The 21,730-nt window shown below is 37.2% G+C and overlaps 1 protein-coding gene across 1 annotated transcript; it reads right to left on the bottom strand.

The window, feature by feature from the left end:
- Nucleotides 1–940: 940 nt before the first annotated feature.
- LOC112397798 (myotubularin-related protein 8-like) lies at nucleotides 941–21,297 on the bottom strand. The gene is made up of 3 exons (XM_024742067.1): nucleotides 21,251–21,297; nucleotides 3,748–3,874; nucleotides 941–1,411 (listed from the first exon to the last, which is right to left on the bottom strand). Exons 1-3 carry the CDS (start codon nucleotides 21,295–21,297, stop codon nucleotides 941–943), a joined length of 645 nt encoding a protein of 214 aa, XP_024597835.1.
- Nucleotides 21,298–21,730: the final 433 nt, after the last annotated feature.

Below are 21,730 nucleotides of genomic sequence, written 5' to 3'. Positions count from 1 at the left end.
TCACTATTTTGGAATTGATCATTTTAGAATGTAGTGGATTTAAGTTTATCAATGGGCTATCTATGAAAAAGGGATTTGGCTGAGACCTAACCAGGGTGTGAGTTGGGGAAAACAAGTGTTGTAACTTAAGAAAACTATTTTCTTATATGTTCTAAACCACCAAGCACACATGGATCTTTTTTTTGTTTGTTTTTTGCGGTACGCGGGCCTCTCACTGTTGTGGCCTCTCCCATTGTGGAGCACAGGCTCCAGACGCGCAGGCTCAGCGGCCATGGCTCACGGGCCCAGCCGCTCCGCGGCATGTGGGATCTTCCCGGACCGGGACACAAACCTGTGTCCCCTGCAACGGCAGGTGGACTCTCAACCACTGCACCACCAGGGAAGCCCCCCATGGATCATTTTGATTTATTTCTCAGGCAAATGTTGGGGTCTCTATTGGCAATAATGTTAGCTTACATTGTATGGCTAAATATAATTGCAAGTAAAATTTTCTTTTAAGCTATTCTGCAATCCAGTTACCTGTTGCACACCATCTCTTCACCCCCTCAACAGGGTCTTAATTCTCCACTGTGACAATATTACAACTTGTTCTCATGCTATATGTTTTCATCTTCCTCATGTAAGGGAGGCTGATCTTTAAGGAAATTGGAATAATGGAACCAGCCTAATATCTCAGCTGAAAAGCAGTATTTTTAAAGCTAAATCCCATTCTAGAATAATAACATATTCTTTCTCTTGCCTATATTCTGGCCTGCTTGACATGCATATACTGGTTGCTTAACTAGTAAAGGCCCTAAATCCCCTTCCAGACTCTTAACTGGGAGGAGGGGTGCCCTGGCCCTGCCCATTTAATCCAATTAGAAAAGCAGCACAGCCTTTTTTGAGACAAGGATCATTGTGGGTGTTGCAGTTGCACCTAATATGGAAGCAGATGAATAGCTCACTGTTGCTTAGAGAAACCTGCCTCCTTGGTGATGGCCTTAAAGAGTCCTGTGTCTTCAGAGATGCCTGTGGTCCCAGAGAAGCTCATGGCCCCAGAGACGCTGATGTCTTCATAGAAGCCCATAGCCTCAGAGGTTCCCGTGTTGCCAGAGATGCCTGAGACCCCAGAGATGCCTGTGTCTCCAGAGAAGCCGACATCCCCAGAAATGTTTATGGCCCTAAGGCTGCCCATGGTCCCATAATAGTCAGGGTGGAGGTCTGCACACTGGATTTTTACTTGATCCATCTGAACTCGAAGGCCTCCTTCCCTAGAAAGAGTGCCACTCTCCATCAAGGTATTCAGGTCTCCATCAATACCCATAAAGCTGAGAGGATTGGTTAAAGGAGTTCCCAGGTGTTGAGATAATAAATGCCCTAATTGAGAGCAGGTACAGAATTCTTCTTGTGGCTCATCATGGGCTTTCATTTTCTGTCATGGGAACAAGGAATGATTGAAAAGAATTAGAAACCGGAGTAAAACTAGGCAAATATCACATTGACCTATACGGATCCTGCCTGCTGTCACTTATATGGTAGCAAATGACCTTTTGCCCCCTCCTCATCCTCAAACATCTTTTATTCATCACTTGACATAGTGCTTTAAAAGCCCTACTACTAAAGACCCTCAAGGGTCTTGTATATATAAAAGTTCCCTTTTCTGATAAATGCAATTTTATTACTGGGAGCAGGGAGGGCAAGGGAAAGGATCACTAACATTTATTGAATACCTCCATGTGCCAGGCACTTTACATACAGTGTTTCCTTTTATACTTAAGAGTCTTATTAGTTAGGAATTAGCTGTATTTTACAGATGAGGAAACTGAGGCTCAGAGAATTTAAGTCACCCCAAATTCACACATTTAGGAAGTGGTAGAGCTGGGATCTGATCCTGCCTCTCCTTAATGCCAAAGTCTATGATCTGTCTACTACTTCATGCTATGTCCAATGGATATTTTCACCTTCAGGGATAAAACAATGATTCACTGATACTTTACAACAGTGATTCTTAACTTTTTGTGGGTCATAGACACCTTTGAAAATCTGAAGAAAATGATGGACCTTCTCAGAAAACTGCATGAATTCACATATGAGTGGATGAGATGGAACACAGTTTTTAGGTATAATTTCAGGGGTTTCACAGATCCCCTGAAGGGCATCTGTGGACATCTATGGGTTCATGGACTCCAGTTAAGAGCTCCTGCCTTAGGGTATAAGCATACCACTCTTATTTTCCTGGAAATCACAAAATCACACACACACACACACACAGAGTGATAAACCTTGGAGAGAGAAACTGAATGGGTAGGTGGCTGGGAGAGTTTTTTCAACATTCCATTTTGTACATTTTTATATTCTGCATATTCTATACAAACGTCAACAGGGTTATCTGTTGGGCTGCTTTTGTTTATCTTCTCTGTATTAAAAAAGGAATGTTAATAGTTATTATTTTATTATTTTTTTGTGGTATGCGGGCCTCTCACTGTTGTAGCCTCTCCCATTGCGGAGCACAGGCTCCGGACGCACAGGCTCAGTGGCCATGGCTCACGGGCCCAGCTGCTCCGCGGCATGTGGGATCTTCCCGGACCAGGGCACGAACCCGTGTCCCCTGCATTGGCAGGTGGACTCTCAACCACTGCGCCACCAGGGAAGCCCAATAGTTATTATTTTAAAGGGAAGCCTTACTTACTTTTGAACTTTAGAATCAGAAAGTGATCTGATTCTATCTAGAATGAATCTGATTCTCTCAGGAATTAGGCAGGAATAAGTGAAAGGGCTGGGTTTACAATAGGACACCTGCTCGGGAGACCTTGTGGAGAAGGTTGCTAATAGGTAAAAAAAGGAGGCAGGAGACATCAGGAAAAAGGTTTCCTACTTCTCAGTTCTGCCTAGGGCTTGACCTTCCTGGGGCTGCTTGTTTCCTTTGTTTCCTATGATTTTAAGTTATGCTTCAGTTTTTTCCTTCCCCTTCCCCTTCTTCTTCTTCTTTTTTTTTTTAATGGAACCAAGCAATTAACTGACTGTTACCTGCCAAGAGGACATTCAAAAGTTTAGGATCTGATGTAGTCACAATACATTTATTTTCACAATAAAATGATATTTGTTTACTTACAGTGAGCAGAAAAGCTATGCCTTATCTGGTCAAAAGGAGTTTCACACCCAGCACCTAAATAGCACACCCTTTCTAAGAATTCTTTTCTAAAAAATATCCCTCCCCTCTACTTCAAACACACCCCTAGGAACCTCTGGATTCCAGAAGCAGCTCAGCATTTTCCATTTATTGAAAGGAAATCCCTGTTGACTTGTTTAACCTCTAATTAAAAACAAGTGTGTGACTTTGGTTTTGCTGGTACAATGAGCAGAGTTTATAATCTACATGGGAAGGAAATCAGATTTTTATAAGGTTTTCCTAATTGGAAATATAACAATTTCATTGTTCTCATTAGTACACCCAAGAAGTTATACTTATTGATGGATAACAAATACTTGTATTACTTCCCTGTCATTCCCTCTTGTTCCTCCTAATAATTCCATCCAGATCCAAAAAGGGAACCAATCCACTTGTTTAACTGAGTGTTATATTTACCACTTAATATGGAACATAAAAAAAGAGTTGTGCCTTAGAGCTTTATAGACACAGGATGCTTGGAATGCAGAGAGTATAACAAGCCAGCCAGGCAGCTTCTCACAAGTACCAATTCAACTCTCAGTGGATTGGGCCTACTCAGAAGGGACAAGAGGTTCTCATTTTGAGATTTAACTCTTCACCTTTTCTAGTTTGTGCACATCTGCCTCCAGCATTGATCTCTGCTTCTTAATTTCCAAGAGGCTCTCTAGCATACTCTGCTTGGGCTGCAGCCCTTTGTCAAAGTGGTTATACATCCCACACCAGAACCTTGAATAAACAAAAAGAAAAAAAGTGGGTTAGCTTAGCTGGAGAAATAGATTATTTATGTTTTCCTCATGTCAAGAAAATATTAGCCTGGCAGGTAGGCAGATCTCAAAAGTAAGGTAACTTTGATGACATTAAAAAGACTGGACATGCTCATAATTTAAGAGTAAAGTTCCTAGCAGAAAGATCTCTGCTGAAGACAGGCTTCCTAAAGTCATACTGAGCTCACAGCCACCTCTAAACCCACCCCTTGACATGGCCCTGCCCCCATAGGGACAAGACACAACTTCACCCACCAGTGGGCAGGCACAAGCCCCAGGACCAACCTTAACCACCAGGGGGCAGACACCAGAAGCAAAAGGAGCTACGATACTGCAGGCTGCAGAAAGGAGACCACAAACACAGAAAACAGACAAAATGAGATGGCAGAGAAATATGATCCAAAAGAAGGCACAAGATAAAAATCCAGAACAGCTAAGTGAAATGGAGACAGGCAATCTCCCTAAAAATATAATTCAGAGTAATGATAATAAAGATCTCAGAAAAAGAATGGAGGTACAGACAGAGGAGATATAAGAAATGTTTAACAAAGAGCTAGAAGATTCAAAGAACAACAAACAGATGAACAATACAATAGTTGAAATGAAAAATACACTAGAAGGAAATCTATAGCAGAATAAATGAGGCAGAAGAATGAATAAGTGAGCTGGAAGACAGAGTGGTGGAAATCACTGCCACAGAACAAAGAATGAAAAGAAATGAGGACAGTCTCAGAGACCTTTGGGAAAACAGTAAATGCACCAATATTTGCATTATAGGGGTCCCAGAAGGAGAAGAGAGAGAGAAAGGGTCTGAGAAAATATTTGAAGATATAATAGCTGAAAACTTCCCTAACATGAGAAAGGAAATGCTCATTCAAGTCCAGGAAGTGCAGAGTCCCATACAAGATAAACCCAAGGAGGAACACAGCAAGATACATATTAATCAAACTGACAAAAATTAAAGACAAAGAGAAAACATTAAAAGTAACAAGGGAAAAGAAACAAATAACATACAAGGGAATCAAAATAAGGTTATCAGCTGATTTTTCAGCAGAAACTATGCAGGCCAGAATCCAGTGGCATGATATATTTAAAGTGATAAAAGGGAAGAACCTACAACCAAGAATACTCTGCCTAGCAATGCTCTTATTCAGACTTGACAGAGAAATCAAAAACTTTACAGACAAACAAAAGTTAAGAGAATTCAGCACCACCAAAAAAGCTTTACAACATATGCTAAAGGAACTTCTGTAGGAGGAAATGAAAAGGCCACAACTAGAAACAACAAAATTACAAATGGGAAGGCTCACCAGTAAAGGCAAACAAGAATTTGGTAAAGCTGCAGGATACAAAATTAATACACAGAAATCTCTTGCATTCCTTTACACTAACAATGAAAGATCAGAAAGAGAAATTAAGGAAACAATCCCATTTACCATCACATCAAAAATAATAAAATACCTACAATAAACCTTCCTAAGGAGGGAAAAGGCCTATACTTTGAAAACTATAAGACACTGATGAAAGAAATTGAAGATGATGCAGACAGATGAACAGATATACCATGTTCTTGGACTGGAAGAATCAAAATTTTGAAAATGACTATACTACCCAAGGCAATCTATAGATTCAATGCAATCCCTACCAAATTACCAATGGCATTTTTCACAGAACTAGAATAAAGCATTTTAAATTTGTATGGAAACACAAAAGGCCCCAAGTTACAAAATCAATCTTGAGAAAGAAAAAGGGAGTTGGAGGAATCAGGCTCCCTGACTTCAGACTATACTTCAAAGCTACAGTCATCAAAACAGTATGGTACTGGCACAGAAACAGAAATATAGATCGATGGAACAGATAGAAAGCCCAGAAATAAACTCATGCTCCTATGGTCAATTAATCTATGACAAATGAGGCAAGAATATACAATGGAGAAAAGACAGTCTCTTCAATAAGTGGTGCTGGGAAAACTGGACAGCTACATGTAAAAAATGAAATTAGAACATTCTCTAACACCATACACAAAAATAAATTCAAAATGGATCAAAGACCTAAATGTAAGGCCAGACATTATAAAAGTCTTAGAGCAAAACAAGCAGAACATGCTCTGACATGAGATTAGCTCAAGTTGGTGGAGTATAAGGATGTAAGCTCACACTTTTTTATGAGAACACCAAAATCACAACTAACTGCTAAACAAACATTGACAAAAAAATGCTAGAACTGACCAAAATGACACGCGATATCCAAAGGCAAAGAAGAAGCCACAATGAGATGGTATGATGGGCACAACTGTGATAAAATCAAATCCCATTCCCACCAGGTGGGTGACTCACAAACTGGAAAACAATGAAACCACAGAAGTTCTCCCACAGGAGTGAAATTTCTGAGCCTCACATCAGGCTTCCCAGCCTGGTGGTCTAGCACTGGGAGGAGGAGCCCCCAGATGATCTGGCTTTGAAGGCCAGCAGGGTTTGATCTCAGGAATTCCACAGGACTGGGGGAAACATAAACTCCACTCTTGGAGGGTGCACACATGGTCTCGTGTGCACCAGGACAGAGGGGAAAAAAGCAATGACCCCATAAAGACTGGGCCAGACCTACCTGCTAGTATGGGAGCATCTCCTGCAGAGGCAGGGGGCAGCTGTGGTTCACTGTGGAGACAAAGACACTGGCAGCAGCGGTTCTGGGGAGTACTCACTGGCATGAGCCCTCCTGGAGGCTGACGTTAGTCCTACCCAACAGCCTGTAGGCTCCAGTGTTGAGACACCTCAGGCCAAACAACCAACAGGACGGGAACACATCCCCACCCATCAGCAGACAAGCCTCTTAAAGTTTTCCTGAGCATGGTCCTGCCACCAGAGGGACAAGACCCAGCTCCACCCACCACTGGGCAGGAACCAGTCCCTCCTATTAGGAAATCACAGCAATATCTTTTCTGATCCACCTCCTAGAGTAATGAAAAAGAAACAAAAATAACAAATGGGACCTAATTAAACTTAAAAACTTTTGCAAAGCAAAGGAAACCATAAACAAAACAAAAAGACAATGCACAGGTTGGTAGAAAATATTTGCAAACAACGTGACCGACAAGGGGTTAATCTCCAAAATATACAAACAGCTCATGCAGCTCTATGTCACAAAAACAAACAACACAATAAAAAAAATGGGCAGAATATCAAAATAGACATTGCTCCAAAGAAGTCATACAGATGGCCCAAAAGCACATGAAAAGATGCTCAACATCACTAATTATGAGAGAAATGCAAATCAAAATTACAATGAGGTATCACCTCACACTGGTCAGAATGGCCATCATCAAAAAATCTACAAACAAATGCTGGAAAGGGTGAGGAGAAAAGGGAACGGTCCTACACTGTTGGTGGAATGTAAATTAGTACAACCAATATGGAGAACAGTATGGAGGTTCCTTAAAAAACTAAATGTAGAAGTACCATATGATCCAGCAATCCCACTCCTGGGCATATATCCAGAGAAAGCCATAATTCAGAAAGATACATGCACCCCAATTGTAATTGCAGTGCTATTTACAATAGCCAAGTCATGGAAGCAACCTAAATGTCCATTGATAGAGGAATGGATAAAGAAGATGTGGTACATATATACAATGGAATATTACTCAACCTTAAAAAAGAACAAAATAATGCCATTTGCAACAACGTGGATGGACCTAGAGATGATCATATTAAGTGAAGTAAGTCACACAGAGAAAGACAAATAACATATGATATCACTCATATGTGGAATCTAATTTAAAAAATGATACAAATGAACTTATTTACAAAACAGTTTCACAGATTTCAAAAACAAACCGATGGTTACCAAAGGGGATACATGGGGAGGGGAGGGATAAATTAGGATCCTAGGCTTATCATACACACACAACTATATATAAAATAGATAACCAACAATGACCTACTGTACAGCATAGGGAACTCTACTTAATATTCTATAATAACCTATATGGGAAATGAATCTGCAAAAGAATGAATATATGTATATGTATAACTGGATCACTATGCTGTACACCTGAAACTAATACAACATTGTAAATCACCTATACTCCAATAAAACAAACAAAAAACAAAGGACCTGAATCATTTTTTCAAATAAGAGATACAAATGGACAATAAGCACATGAAACTATCGTCACTACTCATTAGGGAAATGCAAACTAAAACCATAACATATCATCTCATACCCAACAGAATGGCTACTATTTGAAAAAACAAAAAGAAGTGTTGGCAAGAAGGTGGAGAAATTGGAACTCTTGTGCACCACTGTTGGACTGTAAAGTGCTACAGCTTCTATGGAAAACGCTATGGTCATTCGTCAAAACAATTAAAAATAGATTAACCATATGATCCATTAATTCCACTTCTCAGTATATATCCAAAAGAATTTGAAAATAGGGCCTCAAAAATACTTTTACACCAACATTCATGGCAGCATTATTTATAAGAACCAAAAGGTGGAAGTTATCCAAGTGTCTATAAATAGATGAATGGATAAACAAAATGTGATATGCAATCAATGAAATATTAGCCTTAAAAGAGAATGAAACTTCTGACAGAAGGTTCATATGGATGAACCTTGAGGACATCATACTAAGTGAAATAAGCCAGAGATGAAAGGACAGATAATATATGGTTCCACTCATATGAGGGATCTAGAGTATTCAAATACATAGAGACAGAAAGTAGAATGATAGTTGGCAGGGGATGGAGTGAGGCGGAAATTGAAAACTGTTTTAATGGATACAGAGATTTCAGTTTCGTAAATGGAAAATTTCTGGAGATTGACTGAACAATGCAGATATACTTAACATTACAGAACTGTACACTTAAAAATGGCTAAGATGGTAAATTTTGTGCTATGTGTATTTTACCACAATTAAAAAAAGTAATAGGGCTTCCCCGGTGGCGCAGTTTTTGAGAGTCCGCCTGCTGATGCAGGGAACGTGGGGTCGTGCCCCGGTCCGAGGGGATCCCGCATGCCGCGGAGCGGCTGGGCCCGTAAGCCATGGCCGCTGAGACTGCACGTCTGGAGCCTGTGCTCCGTGGTGGGAGAGGCCACAACGGTGAGAGGCCCGCGTACCACAAAATAAATAAATAAATAAATAAATAAAGAGTGATCCCCAAAATGCTTTACCCAGGTTCTTCAAAGGATAACTAATATAATATCACAACTAGGATGATATTGATATAGTAAAGATAACAATTCCCTCACCATAAGGAGTACTTCTATTGTACTTTTATAGCCACACACACCTCCGTACCCTCTATCCTCCACCCTGTCCTTAACCCCTGGTAACCATTAATCTTAACCATTAATTTTGTCTTTTTAAGAAATTTATATAAATGGAAGCATAAAGTATGTAACATTTTGAGATTAGATTTTAAGATTCATCACAATTCTCTGCAAGGTCTTGCATGTATCAATAGTTCATTCCTCTTTATTGCTGAGTAATAATCTCTGGCAGTGATGTACCAGAGTTATTTTTACCTATAAACAATTTACTTGTTGAAGGAAATTTGGGTTGTTTTCAGTTTTTGGCTATTATGAATACAATTGCTATGAACATTAGTGTACAGGTTTCTGTGTGAACAAAGTTTTAATTTTTCTGGGATACATGTCCTGGAGTGCAATTAGTGCAATTGTTAGATCATATGGTAGTTGCATGTTTAGTTTTTTAGGAAAGTGAAAATCAGTTTTCCATAGTGATTATACTATTATACATTACTGTTATATAAATGAGCTAAAAATGGTCTCTGCATAATGGCTCTTTATTGTTTACTCCTTCATAGAAGGCTGGGACCTGTTAGCTGCAAAGCACATCAGTACCAAACTCAAAATTTTACCCATCCAATTGTTTTAAACATAGCCCAAATAAGCAGTTTTTAGCTATTTAAAGCCTACTTGTTTTGCATACCCTGAGAAACTGCACTCAGTATCTGCAAGCCATAGAAAAGATGAATTTCTGCGCAATAACTGAACAGGTGCTCTGAACCACTAGACATGTGTTGAATTCTGCCAGAGGGTGCTTCTCACCAGGGCACTGCCTAAATATGAGGTAGAAACTTAAACTTCTGGGGGAGATGAAATGGAAGACAGGACCCTATGAAAGAGGACTAGTGCCCACTAGAGGGAAAGGCAGCACGATACCATCATGATAGTGATGAGGATATATTACCCTCTGCTTTCCTGGTAACTACTTGCAAAAGTTAGATATAGAAATGGCACAAGGGCAGGGCCAAAAAGGAGGGGCTGGTTCTCAGTTGGATAAAGAGATATATCCTCTCCTTTTTCCTGAGGCCCAGTCTCTCCTTAAAGACCTAACCCTGGAATCAAGTAAAAAAGGGGCTGCCTGGCTATATAGAATAGATCTGGTGAGGAACAAGCTTCACCTTATGGGGGCTGAAGTTAAGCAATTGGTTGCCAGAATTGGTGGCTCAAAATGGAAAAAAATGGTGTCCCTACTAATTAGTGTGAAAGGTGGGAATGACCAACAGAGGAGGCTTTGGACCCCAGTCTATATATACCTTTTGATACAGATTTTTATGGCTTGGAGGGCTAACCATCCTATGTTAGGCCTCATAAAGGCCTAGGAAGACTGGCAATGGAAAATGTTAACTGAGGCCAAATATCTCCTCCATCAGCTGGGACGTTGGAGTGGACTTACTAGGTAATAGAGGATGCAGTATGGCATGAAGTATGATGACTCTGCAAGTCCAGAGGTGACTTAATTAGGTCCTGAGTCTACCTAGTTGTTTGTCAGGAGGGCTTCTCTTAAGTATAAGTTCTTTTTATTAGCCATGACAGCTAATGCTAAAACAATTGAAGAGGTCAGAGCTGCCCTACATTTAAAAGAAACTCATGAAAGACAAACCCAGAGTTGTGTCACTTGTTAACTCTACAAACAATACCCTATTTGGCCTAAATTGAAATTGCTATCAACAGTGATGCCTCTTTCTCTAGGCTAAACAAACCAATTACAACCAGGTCCATGCTTAAGTGTGAACTATGAGATGAACAAGAGAGGTTATACTGGATCCAAAGAAACAAAGGGAATCCAAATTGGATTATCTCTGGTAAACTGGTGGAGTAATTACAATATTTACTAGGGTTAGATTACAATCCTCAAAATGCATCACCTTCAAAGACAGCTACCCCTGCAAAGACTACTCCTGATCTCCAGTGGCAGGCACCAGCCCCCATATAGGGATCTGGCAGGTTGTAGAAGCTGGCCCCTTCTAGTAGACAATCACACTTTCAACATATTAACTATAGTTTTTACTTTTTTGATATTGAGATGCATGAGTTGCTTGTAAACTTTGGAGATTAATCCCTTGTAGGTTGCATCATTTGCAAATATTTTCTCCCATTCTGTGGGTTGTCTTTTTGTTTTGTTTATGGTTTCCTTTGCTGTGAAAAAGCTTTTGATTTTAAGTAGGTGCAATTTTAAAATTTTTGTTTTAATTTTCATTACTCTAGAAGACTGATCAAAAAAGATATTGCTGGGCTTCCCTGGTGATGCAGTGGTTGAGAGTCCACTTGCCGATGCAGGGGACACGTGTTCGTGCCCCAGCTCTCTAAGAGTTTTGTTGTGTCTGGCCTTACATTTAGGTCTTTAATCCAATTTGAGCTTATTTTTGTATATAGTATTAGGGAGTGATCTAATCTCATACTTTTTTATGTACCTGTCCAGTATTCCCGGCACCACTTATTGAAGAGGCTGTCCTTTCTCCACTGTACATTCCTGCCACCTTTATCAAAGATAAGGTGACCATATGTGCGTGGGTTTATCTCTGGGCTTTCTATCATCTTCCATTGATCTATCTTTCTGTTTTTGTGCCAGTACCATACTGTCTTGATTACTGTAGCTTTGTAGTATAGTCTGAAGTCAGGGAGCCTGATTCCTCCAGCTCTGTTTTTCTTTCTCAAGATTGCTTTGGTTATTCAGGGTCTTTTGTGTCTCCATACAAATTTTAAAGTTTTTTATTCTAGTTCTGTGAGAAATGCCATTGGTAATTTGATAGGGATTGCAGTGAATCTGTAGATTGCCTTGGGTAGTATAGTTATTTTGACAATATTGATTCTTTGAATCCAAGAACATGGTATATCTTTCCATCTGTTTGTGTCATCTTTGATTTCTTTCATCAGCATCTTAGTTTTTGGAGTACAGGTCTTTTGCCTTCTTAGGTAGGTTTATCCCAGGTATTTTATTCTTTTTGATGCAATGGTTAATGGGATTGTTTCCTTAATTTCTCTTTCTGATCTTTGGTTTTTAGTGTATACAAATGCAACAGAATTCTGTGTATTAACTTTGTAACCTACAGCTTCACTGAATTCACTGATGAGCTCTAGTAGTTTTCTGGTAGCATCTTTAGGATTGTCTATGTATAGTATCATGTCATCTGCAAACAGTGACAGTTTTACTTCTCCGTTTCTAATTTGGATTCCTTTTATTTCTTTTTCTTCTCTGATTGCTGTGGCTAGGACTACCAAAACAATGTTGAGTAAAAGTGGGGAGCGTGTACATTCTTGTCTTTTTCCTGATCTTAGAGGAAATGCTTTCAAATTTTCACCATTGAATATGATGTTAGCTGTGGATTGGTCCTATATGGCTTTTGTTATTTTGAAGTAGGTTCCCTCTATGCCCACTTTCCAGAGAGTTTTCATCATAAATTGGTGTTGTATTTTGTCAAAAGCTTTTGCTGCATTTATTGAGAGGATCATATGTTTTTTAGTCTCCAATTTGTTAATGTGGTGTATCACACTGATTAATTTGTGCATACTGAAAAATCCTTGCATCCCTGGGATAAATCCCACTTGATCATGGTGTACAATCCTTTTAATGTATTGTTGCATTTGGTTTGCTAGTATTTTGTTGAGGATTTTTGCACCCATGTTCATCAATGATATTGGCCTGTAATTCTCTTTTCTTTGGTATCCTTGTCTAGTTTTGGTATCAGGGTGATACCATAGAATGAGTTTGAAAAAACCAAACAACCCAATCAAAAAATGGGCAGAAGACCTAAATAGACATTTCTCCAAAGAAGACATACAGATGGCCAAGAGGTACATGAAAAGATACTCAACACCACTAATTATTAGAGAAATGCAAATGAAAACTACAATGAGGTATCACCTCACACCAGTCAGAATGGCCATCATTAAAAAGTCTACAAGCAATAAATGCTGGAGAGGGTGTAGAGAAAAGGGAACCCTCCTGCACTGTTGGTGGGAATGTAAATTAGTACAGCCAGTATGGAGAACAGTATGGAGATTTCTTTAAAAACTAAACATAGAGCTAGCATATGATCCAGCAATCCCACTCCTCAGCATATATCTGAAGAAAACCACAGTTCGAAAAGATACATGCATCCCGATGTTCACTGCAGCCCTGTTTACAATAGCCAAAACATGGAGGCAACCTAAATGTCCATCTACAAGTAAAGAAGATGTGGTACATGTAGACAATGGAATATTACTCAGCCATTAAAAAGCATGAAATAATGCCACTTACAGCAGCATGGATGGGCCTGGAAATTATCATACTAAGTGAAGTCAGACAGAGAAAGACAAATACCTTATGATATCACTTATATGTGGAATCTAAAACAAAAACCAAAAAGCAAATGAACTAATTTACAAAATAGAAACAGACTTACAGACATAGAGAACAAATTTTTGGTTACTAGGAATGAAGGGTCAGAGGCAGTGATAGATTGGAGTTTTGGATTGACATATATACACTACTATATTTAAAATATATAACCAACAAGGATCTACTGTATAGCATAGGGAACTCTGCTCAATATTCTGTAATAACCTAAATGGGAAAATAATTTGAAAAAAGAAGAGATATGTGTATATGTATACTTGAATCACTTTGCTATACACCTGAAACTAATACAACATTGTAAATCAACTATAGTCAATATAAAATGAAAAAAAAAAAAAAACTATAGTTTGGGTTTCAAGATCTACACAGCACTGGCTGGCTTTATTGGCCACGTTTTTCCAAATCTCCCTTATCCCAGAAATCACTCATGTTTTAAAGGGACCCCTCGACTCCCCACCCCACCCAAGAGGTGATCAGCTTGAGAGGAAGAATAATTAAAATAGTAATTACCCACATTATTAAAATTGGCCCAGTTGTACAGAAAGAACTTTCTGCTCTGGTTGTAACTGTCACCCCCTATACAAAGACTATCCATTTTTCTATTATGGGAATGGAGCTCTTCAGTCAGCAAGTATTACATGGAACAAGTTTAAGTGGTGGGCATTGCATGGTAGAAAACAGTTAATCATCCATTACTGGTGCAGGTGGTAAATATGACACAGTATCAGCTAAGACAAGGCACTGAAGGATTATGGCCTGACTTAAAGATCCCAGTAGGAAGCCTCACCTGTAAAAGGGTGCTATCAGGTGATCCATTCAGAACACCAAGGTATGCTGACTAGGAATACCCTTGTTGAAGTGAATCTGTGAGGTCTGGAAGAGGAGACTGTTTACTCAAATGTGCAGATCAGGTAAACATGACACCACCAAAGGAAATTAATAAAGTTCCAATAACTGACCCTAAAGAAATAGAGATCTATGATATGTCTGGCAAAGTATTCAGAATAATGCTCTAAAAGTTTAGTGAACAACAAGAACACACAAACAACTAAATAAAACTAGGAAAACAATCCATGAACACAATCAGAAATGCAATAAAGAAATAGAAACAAAAAAGTATATTCTAGAGCTGAAGAATACAATGACTGAACTGAAGAATTCAACAGAGCTTCAACAGCAGACTGAATTAAGAATAAGAAAGAATCAATGAACACAAAGAAAAATCATATGAACTTATCCAGGCAGAGGAGCAAAAAGAAATAAAAAGTATGAAGAAAGCCCACTGGATTTATGGGAAAAACCAAAAGAAACAAAAAATGCATTATGGGAATCCAGGAAGAAGAGAAAGATAAAGGAACAGAAAATATATTTAAAGCAATAAAGGCTGAAACTTACCAAATATATTGAGAGAAATGGACTTCCAGATTCATGAGCCCCAAAAGGCCCCCAAAAGGTTGAACCCTTTTGACACCAAAAGCAAAGGCAACAAAAGCAAAAATAAGCAAGTGGGACTATATCAAACCAAACACGTTTCTGCACAGCCAAAAAATAAAACATCAACACAATGAAAAGGCAACCTACCAGTTGAAAGAAAATATTTTCAAATCAAATATTTGACATGGGGTTAATAGCCAAAATACATAAAGAACTCATGCAACTCAGCAGCGACAAAAAAAAACAAAAAAAACAAACACCCATTTTAAAAATGGGCAGAGGCTCTGAATAGGCATTTTTTGAAAGAAGATATACAGGTGGGCAAAAGGCACATGAAAAGATGCTCAACGTCACTAATAACCAGGCAAATGCAAATCATATCCACAATGAGATATCATCTCACATATGTTAGAATCACTGTTATCAACAAGACGAGAAATAACAATTGTTGGCAAGAATGTGGAGAAAAAGGAACACTTGTGCATTGTTGGTGGGTTAGTTGGACCACTATGGAAAACAGTATGGAGGTTGCTCAAAAAATTAAAAATAGAATTCCCAGATCCAACAACTCCACTTTTGGGTATATACCTGAAAGAAATAAACTCACTATTTCAAAGACATATCTGCACCCCTATGTTCACTGCAGAATTATTTACAATAGCCAAGACATGGAAATAACCCAAGTGTCCATTGATGGATAAATAGATAAAGAAACTGTGATATATATATATATATATAAAATGGAATCTTATTCAGTCATAAAAAAGAGGAAATCCTGTCATTTGTGACAATATGGATGAACTTTGAGGGCATTATGCTAAGTGAAATAAGTCAGTGGAAGACAAATACTGTACGCTCTTACTTGTATGTGAAATCTTAGAAAATAAAACTTAAACCTAATACTAATACACTATTAAATGTCAATCAAATCTCAATTAAAAAAAGAAATGGGCAAACAATTTGAATAGACATTTCTCCAAAGAAGATACACAAATGGGTAATAATTACATGAAAAGAGGCTTAGTACTAACCATTAGGTAAATGCAAATCAAAACAATGAGATACAATTTCACACTCATTTGGATGGCTATCATAAAACAAACACACAAAGTAAAACAGAAAATAACAAGTGTTGGCAAGGATATTGAGAAATTGTGCCCATTATGCAATGCTGGTAGGAATGTAAAATGGTGCAGTTATTATAAAAAACAGTAAGGAAGTTCCACAAAAAATTAAAAATAGAATTACCATATGATCCAGCAATTTCATCTCTGGGTATATGCCCAACAGAATTAAAAGCAAAAACTCTAACTGATGTTGTGCAACCATGTGGATAGCAGCATTATTCACAATAGCCAAAAAGTGGAAGCAACACATCCATCAACAGATAAACTGACAAACAAAATTTCATGTAAACATACAATGTAATATTATTGAGCCTTCAAAAGGTAGGAAATTACTTTTCATTGAGGTTTAGATGACGTAAAATGTTATATAATTTTCAGGTATACAATATAGTGATTCACAATTTTTAAAGATTATATTCCATTTACAGTTACCATAAAATAGTGGCTATATTCCATGTGTTGTACAATATATCCTTTTAGCTTATTTATTTTATACATAGTAGTTTATACCTGTTAATCACGTACCCCTATCTTGCCCCTTCCTCTTTCCCTCTCCCCACTGGAAACCACTAATTTGTTCTCTGTATCTGTTAGTCTGTTTCTTTTTGATATATTCACAAGTTTGTTTTATTTTTTTAGATTCCACATAGAAGTGATAACATACACTATTTGTATTTCTCTGTCTGACTCCTTTCACTAAGCATAAAGCCAACCAGGCCCATCCATATTGTTGCAAAGGGCAAAATTTCATTCTTTCTTATGGGTGAGTAGTATTCCATTGTGTGTGTGTATATATATGTATATATACACATATATACCACATATTCTATTTAAAAACTTTTTATTGGAGTATAGTTGATTTACAATGTTGTGTTAATTTCAGGTGTATAGCAAAGTGAATCAGTTATACATATATATGTATATATATATACATTCTTTTTCAGATTCTTTTCCCATATAGGTTATTAAACAATAATGAGTAGAGATTCCTGTGCTATATAGTAGGTCCTTGTTGGTTATCTATTTTATATAGTGTGCACATGTAAATCACAGTCTCCTAATTTATCCCTTCACCCCATGTTTCTCCTTCAGTAACCATAAATTTGATTTTGAGATCCATGTTCCCCACTGGAAACCACTAATTTGTTCTCTGTATCTGTTAGTCTGTTTCTTTTTGATATATTCACAAGTTTGTTTTATTTTTTTAGATTCCACATAGAAGTGATAACATACACTATTTGTATTTCTCTGTCTGACTCCTTTCACTAAGCATAAAGCCAACCAGGCCCATCCATATTGTTGCAAAGGGCAAAATTTCATTCTTTCTTATGGGTGAGTAGTATTCCATTGTGTGTGTGTATATATATGTATATATACACATATATACCACATATTCTATTTAAAAACTTTTTATTGGAGTATAGTTGATTTACAATGTTGTGTTAATTTCAGGTGTATAGCAAAGTGAATCAGTTATACATATATATGTATATATATATACATTCTTTTTCAGATTCTTTTCCCATATAGGTTATTAAACAATAATGAGTAGAGATTCCTGTGCTATATAGTAGGTCCTTGTTGGTTATCTATTTTATATAGTGTGCACATGTAAATCACAGTCTCCTAATTTATCCCTTCACCCCATGTTTCTCCTTCAGTAACCATAAATTTGATTTTGAGATCCATGAGTCTGTTTCTCTTTTATAAATAAGTTCATTTGTATCATTTTTAAATTAGATTCCAGATAGAAGTGATATCATTTGACATTGGTCTTTCTATGTCTGACTTACTTCACTTAGTATAATAATCTATAGGTCCATTCATGTTGCTGTAAGTGGCATTATTTCATTCTTTTTTATGGCTGAGTAGTATTCCATTGCATATATGTACCAATCTAGGTTTCATAAAAAAATTTTATAAGAGTATAGTTGATTCATAATGTTGTGTTAGTTTCAGGTGTACAGTAAAGTGAATCAGTTATACACATACATATATCCACTTTTTTTAAGATTATTTTACCATATAGGTCATTACAGAGTATTGGGTAGAGTTCCCTGTGCTACACACTAGGTCTTATTAGTTATCTGTTTTATATATAGTAGTATGTATATGTCAATCTCAATCTCCCAATTTATCCCTCCCCACCTTCCCCCCTGGTAACCATAAGTTTGTTTTCTACATCTGTGACTCTATTTCTGTTTTGTAAATAAGTTCATTTGTATCATTTTTTTAGTTTCCACATATAAGTGATATCATATGGTATTTGTCTTTCTCTGTCTGACTTCCTTCATGCAGTATGACAATCTCTAGGTCTATCCATGCTGCTGTGAATGGCATTATTTCATTATTTTTTATGGTTGAGTAATGTTATATTGTATATATGTACCACATCTTCTTTATCCACTCATCTGTCAATAGACATTTAGGTTGTTTCCATGTCTTGGCTATTGCAAATAGTGCAGCAATGAACATTGTTATGCGTGTATCTTTTCAAATTATCTGGTTTTCTCCAGATACATGCCCAGGAGTGGGATTGGTAGATCATATAGTAGTTCTATATTTAGTTTTTTAAGGAACCTCCATAATGTTCTACAAAATGGTTGAACCAATTTACATTCCCACCAACAGTGTAGGAGGGTTCCCTTTTCTCCACACCCTTTCCAGAATTTATAGTTTGTAAATTTTTTGATGATGGAAATTCTGACTGGTGTGAGCTGATATCTCACTGTAGTTCTGATTTGCATTTCTCTGATAATTAGTGATGTTGAGCATTTTTTGATGTGCTTTTTTGCCATATGTCTGTCTTCTTTGAAGAAATGTGTATTTAGATCTTCCACCCATTTTTTAATTTTTTTTTTCATATAGGTGCATGAGCTTTTTGTATATTTTGGAGATTAATCCCTTGTCAGTCACTTAATTTGCAAATATTTTCTTCCATTCTGTGGGTTGTCTTTTCATTTTGTTTATGGCTTTCTTTGCCATATAAAAGCTTTTACATTTAATAAGGTCACATTTGTTTATCTTTGTTTTGATTTTCATTACTCTAGGAGATGGATCAAAAAGACATTGCTGCAATTTATGTTAGAGAGTATTCTGCCTATGTTTTCATCTAAGAGTTTTATAGTATCCGGCCTTAAACTTAAGTCTTTAATCCATTATGAGTTTATTTTTGTTTACGGTGTTAGAGAATGTTCTAATTTCATTCTTTTACATGTAGCTGTCCAGTTTTCCCAGCATCACTTACTGAAGAGACTGTCTTCACCATTGTATAATCTTGCCTCTTTTTATTGAAGATTAACTGACCATAGGTGCGTGGGTTTATCTCTGGACTTTCTATCCTGTTCCATTAATCTATATTCCTGTTTTTGGGCCAGTACCATACAGTCTTCATTACTGTAGGTTTTTGGTATAGTCTGAAGTCAGGGAGCCTGATTCCTCCAGCTCCATTTTTCTTTCTCAAGGTTGCTTTGGTTATTCAGGGTCTTTTGTGTCTCCATACAAATTTTAAAGTTTTTTTATTCTAGTTCTGTGAAAAATGCCACTAGTAATTTATAGGGATTGCAATGAATTTGTGGATTGCCTTGGGTAGTAGAATCATTTTGAAAATATTGATTCCTCCAATCGAAGAGCATGTTATATATTTCCATCTGCTTGCGTCATCTTTGATTTCTTTTGTCAGCATCATGTGGTTGCCAGAGTACAGGTCTTTTGCCTCCATAGGTAGGTTTATCCCTAGGTATTTTATTCTTTTTGATGTGATGATAAATGGGATTGCTTCCTTAATTTCTCTCCCTGATATTTTGTTGTTAGTGTATAGGAATGCAACAGATTTCTGTGTATTAATTTTGTATCTTGAAAATTCACCTAATTCATTGATGAGCTCTAGTAGTTTTCTGGTAGCATCTTTAGGATTTTCTATGTATAGTATCATGTCATCTGCAGTGACTGTTTTAGATACTCTTTTTCAATTTGGATTCCTTTTATTTCTTTTGCTTCTCTGAATGTCGTGGCTAGGGCTTCCAAAAACTATGTTGAATAAAACTGGCAAGTGTGGAATCCTTGTCTTTTTCCTGATATTATAGGAAATGCTTTCAATTTTTCACCTTTGAGTCTGATGTTCGCTGTGGGTTTGTCATATATGGCCTTTATTATGTTGATGTAGGCTTGCTCTATGCCCAGTTTCTGGAGAGTTTTTATCATAAATGGGTGTTGAATTTTCTCAATAGATTTTTCTGCATCTGTTGAGATGATCTTGTGGTTTTTATTCTTCAGTTTGTTAATATGGTGAATCACACTGATTGCCAATATTGAAGAATCATTTCATCACAGGGATGCATGGTATATGGTCCTTTTAATGCATTGTTGGATTCGATTTGCTAGTATTTTGTGGAGGATTTTTGCGTTTGTGTTCCTCAGTGATATTGGCCGGTAATTTTCTTTTTTTTTTTTGTAGTATCTTTGTCTGGTTTTGGTATCAGGGTGATGGTGGCCTTGTAGAATGAGCTTGGGAGTGTTCCTTCCTCTTCAATTTTTGGAAGAGTTTAAGAAGGATAGTTGTTAACTCTTCTCTAAATGATTGATAGAATTTGCCTGTGAAGCCACCTGGTCCTGGACTTTTGTTTGTTGGAATTTTAAAATCACAGTTTCAATTTCAGTACTTGTGATTGGTCTCTCATGTTATCTATTTCTTCCTTGTTCAGTCTGGGAAGGTTGTACATTTCTAAAGATTTGTCCATTTCTTCTAGGTTGTCCTTTTTATTGGCATACATTTGCATATAGTAGTCTCTTATGATCCTTTGTATTTGGGTGGTATCAGCTGTAACTTCTCCTTTTTCATTTCTAATTTTGTTGATTTGAGCCCTCTCCTTTTTGTTCCTGATGATTCTGACTAAAAGTTTATCGATTTTGCTTATCTTTACAAAGAATCAACTTTTACTTTCATCAATCTTTTCTATTGTTTTCTTTGTCCCTATTTCATTTATTTCTGCTCTGATCTTTATGATTTACTTCCTTCTAAGAACCTTGTGTTTTTTGTTCTTGTTTCACTAGTTGCTTTAGATGTAAGCTTAGGTTGTTTATTTAAGATTTGTCTTGTTTCCTGAGGTAAAATTTTACTGCTACGTACTTTTCTCTTAGAACTGCTTTCACTGAGTCCCGTAGGCTTTGGATCATCGTGTTTTTGTTCAAATCTGTGTCTAGGTATTTTTTGATTTCCTCTTTAATTTCTTCAGTGATCCATTGGTTGCTTAGTAGTATATTGTTTAGGCTCCATATGTTTTTGTTTTTTAGAGTTTTTTCCCGCTGCAATTGATTTCTAATCTCATAGTGTTGTGGTCGGAAAAGGTGCTTGATATAATTTCAGTTTTCTTAAATTTATTGGGGCTTGATTTATGCCTCAAGATCCTCAGAAATGTTCCATGTGCACTCATGTGTTCCTTGAGAAGAAAGTGTATTCTGCTTTCAGATGGAATGTTCTATAAATATCAATTAAGTCCATCTGGTCTAATGTGTCATTTAAGGCCCATGTTTCCTTAGTGATTTCCTGTCTGGATGATCTGTCCATTGGTGTAAGTGGGGTGTTAAAGTCCCCCACTATTATTTTGTT

Source organism: Neophocaena asiaeorientalis, unplaced genomic scaffold (assembly GCF_003031525.2).
Source record: "Neophocaena asiaeorientalis asiaeorientalis breed wild unplaced genomic scaffold, Neophocaena_asiaeorientalis_V1.1 scaffold323, whole genome shotgun sequence".
Classification (NCBI taxonomy): Eukaryota; Metazoa; Chordata; class Mammalia; order Artiodactyla; family Phocoenidae; genus Neophocaena; species Neophocaena asiaeorientalis.
The sequence above is the reverse complement of the archived record's forward strand: the minus strand, read 5'-3'. Positions and strand labels throughout refer to the sequence as shown.

Bases quoted from the DNA above. Each gene is read 5' to 3' on its own strand.
- LOC112397798 (XM_024742067.1), bottom strand. From the start codon at position 21,297: ATGATCCAAAGCCTACGGGACTCAGTGAAAGCAGTTCTAAGAGAAAA. The intron at 3,875-21,250 runs GTACGTAGCAGT...TGTTTATTCAAG, and splicing joins AAAGCAGTTCTAAGAGAAAA to GTTCTGGTGTGGGATGTATA. The intron at 1,412-3,747 runs GTGAAGAGTTAA...TTCCCATGACAG, and splicing joins ATGTGCACAAACTAGAAAAG to AAAATGAAAGCCCATGATGA.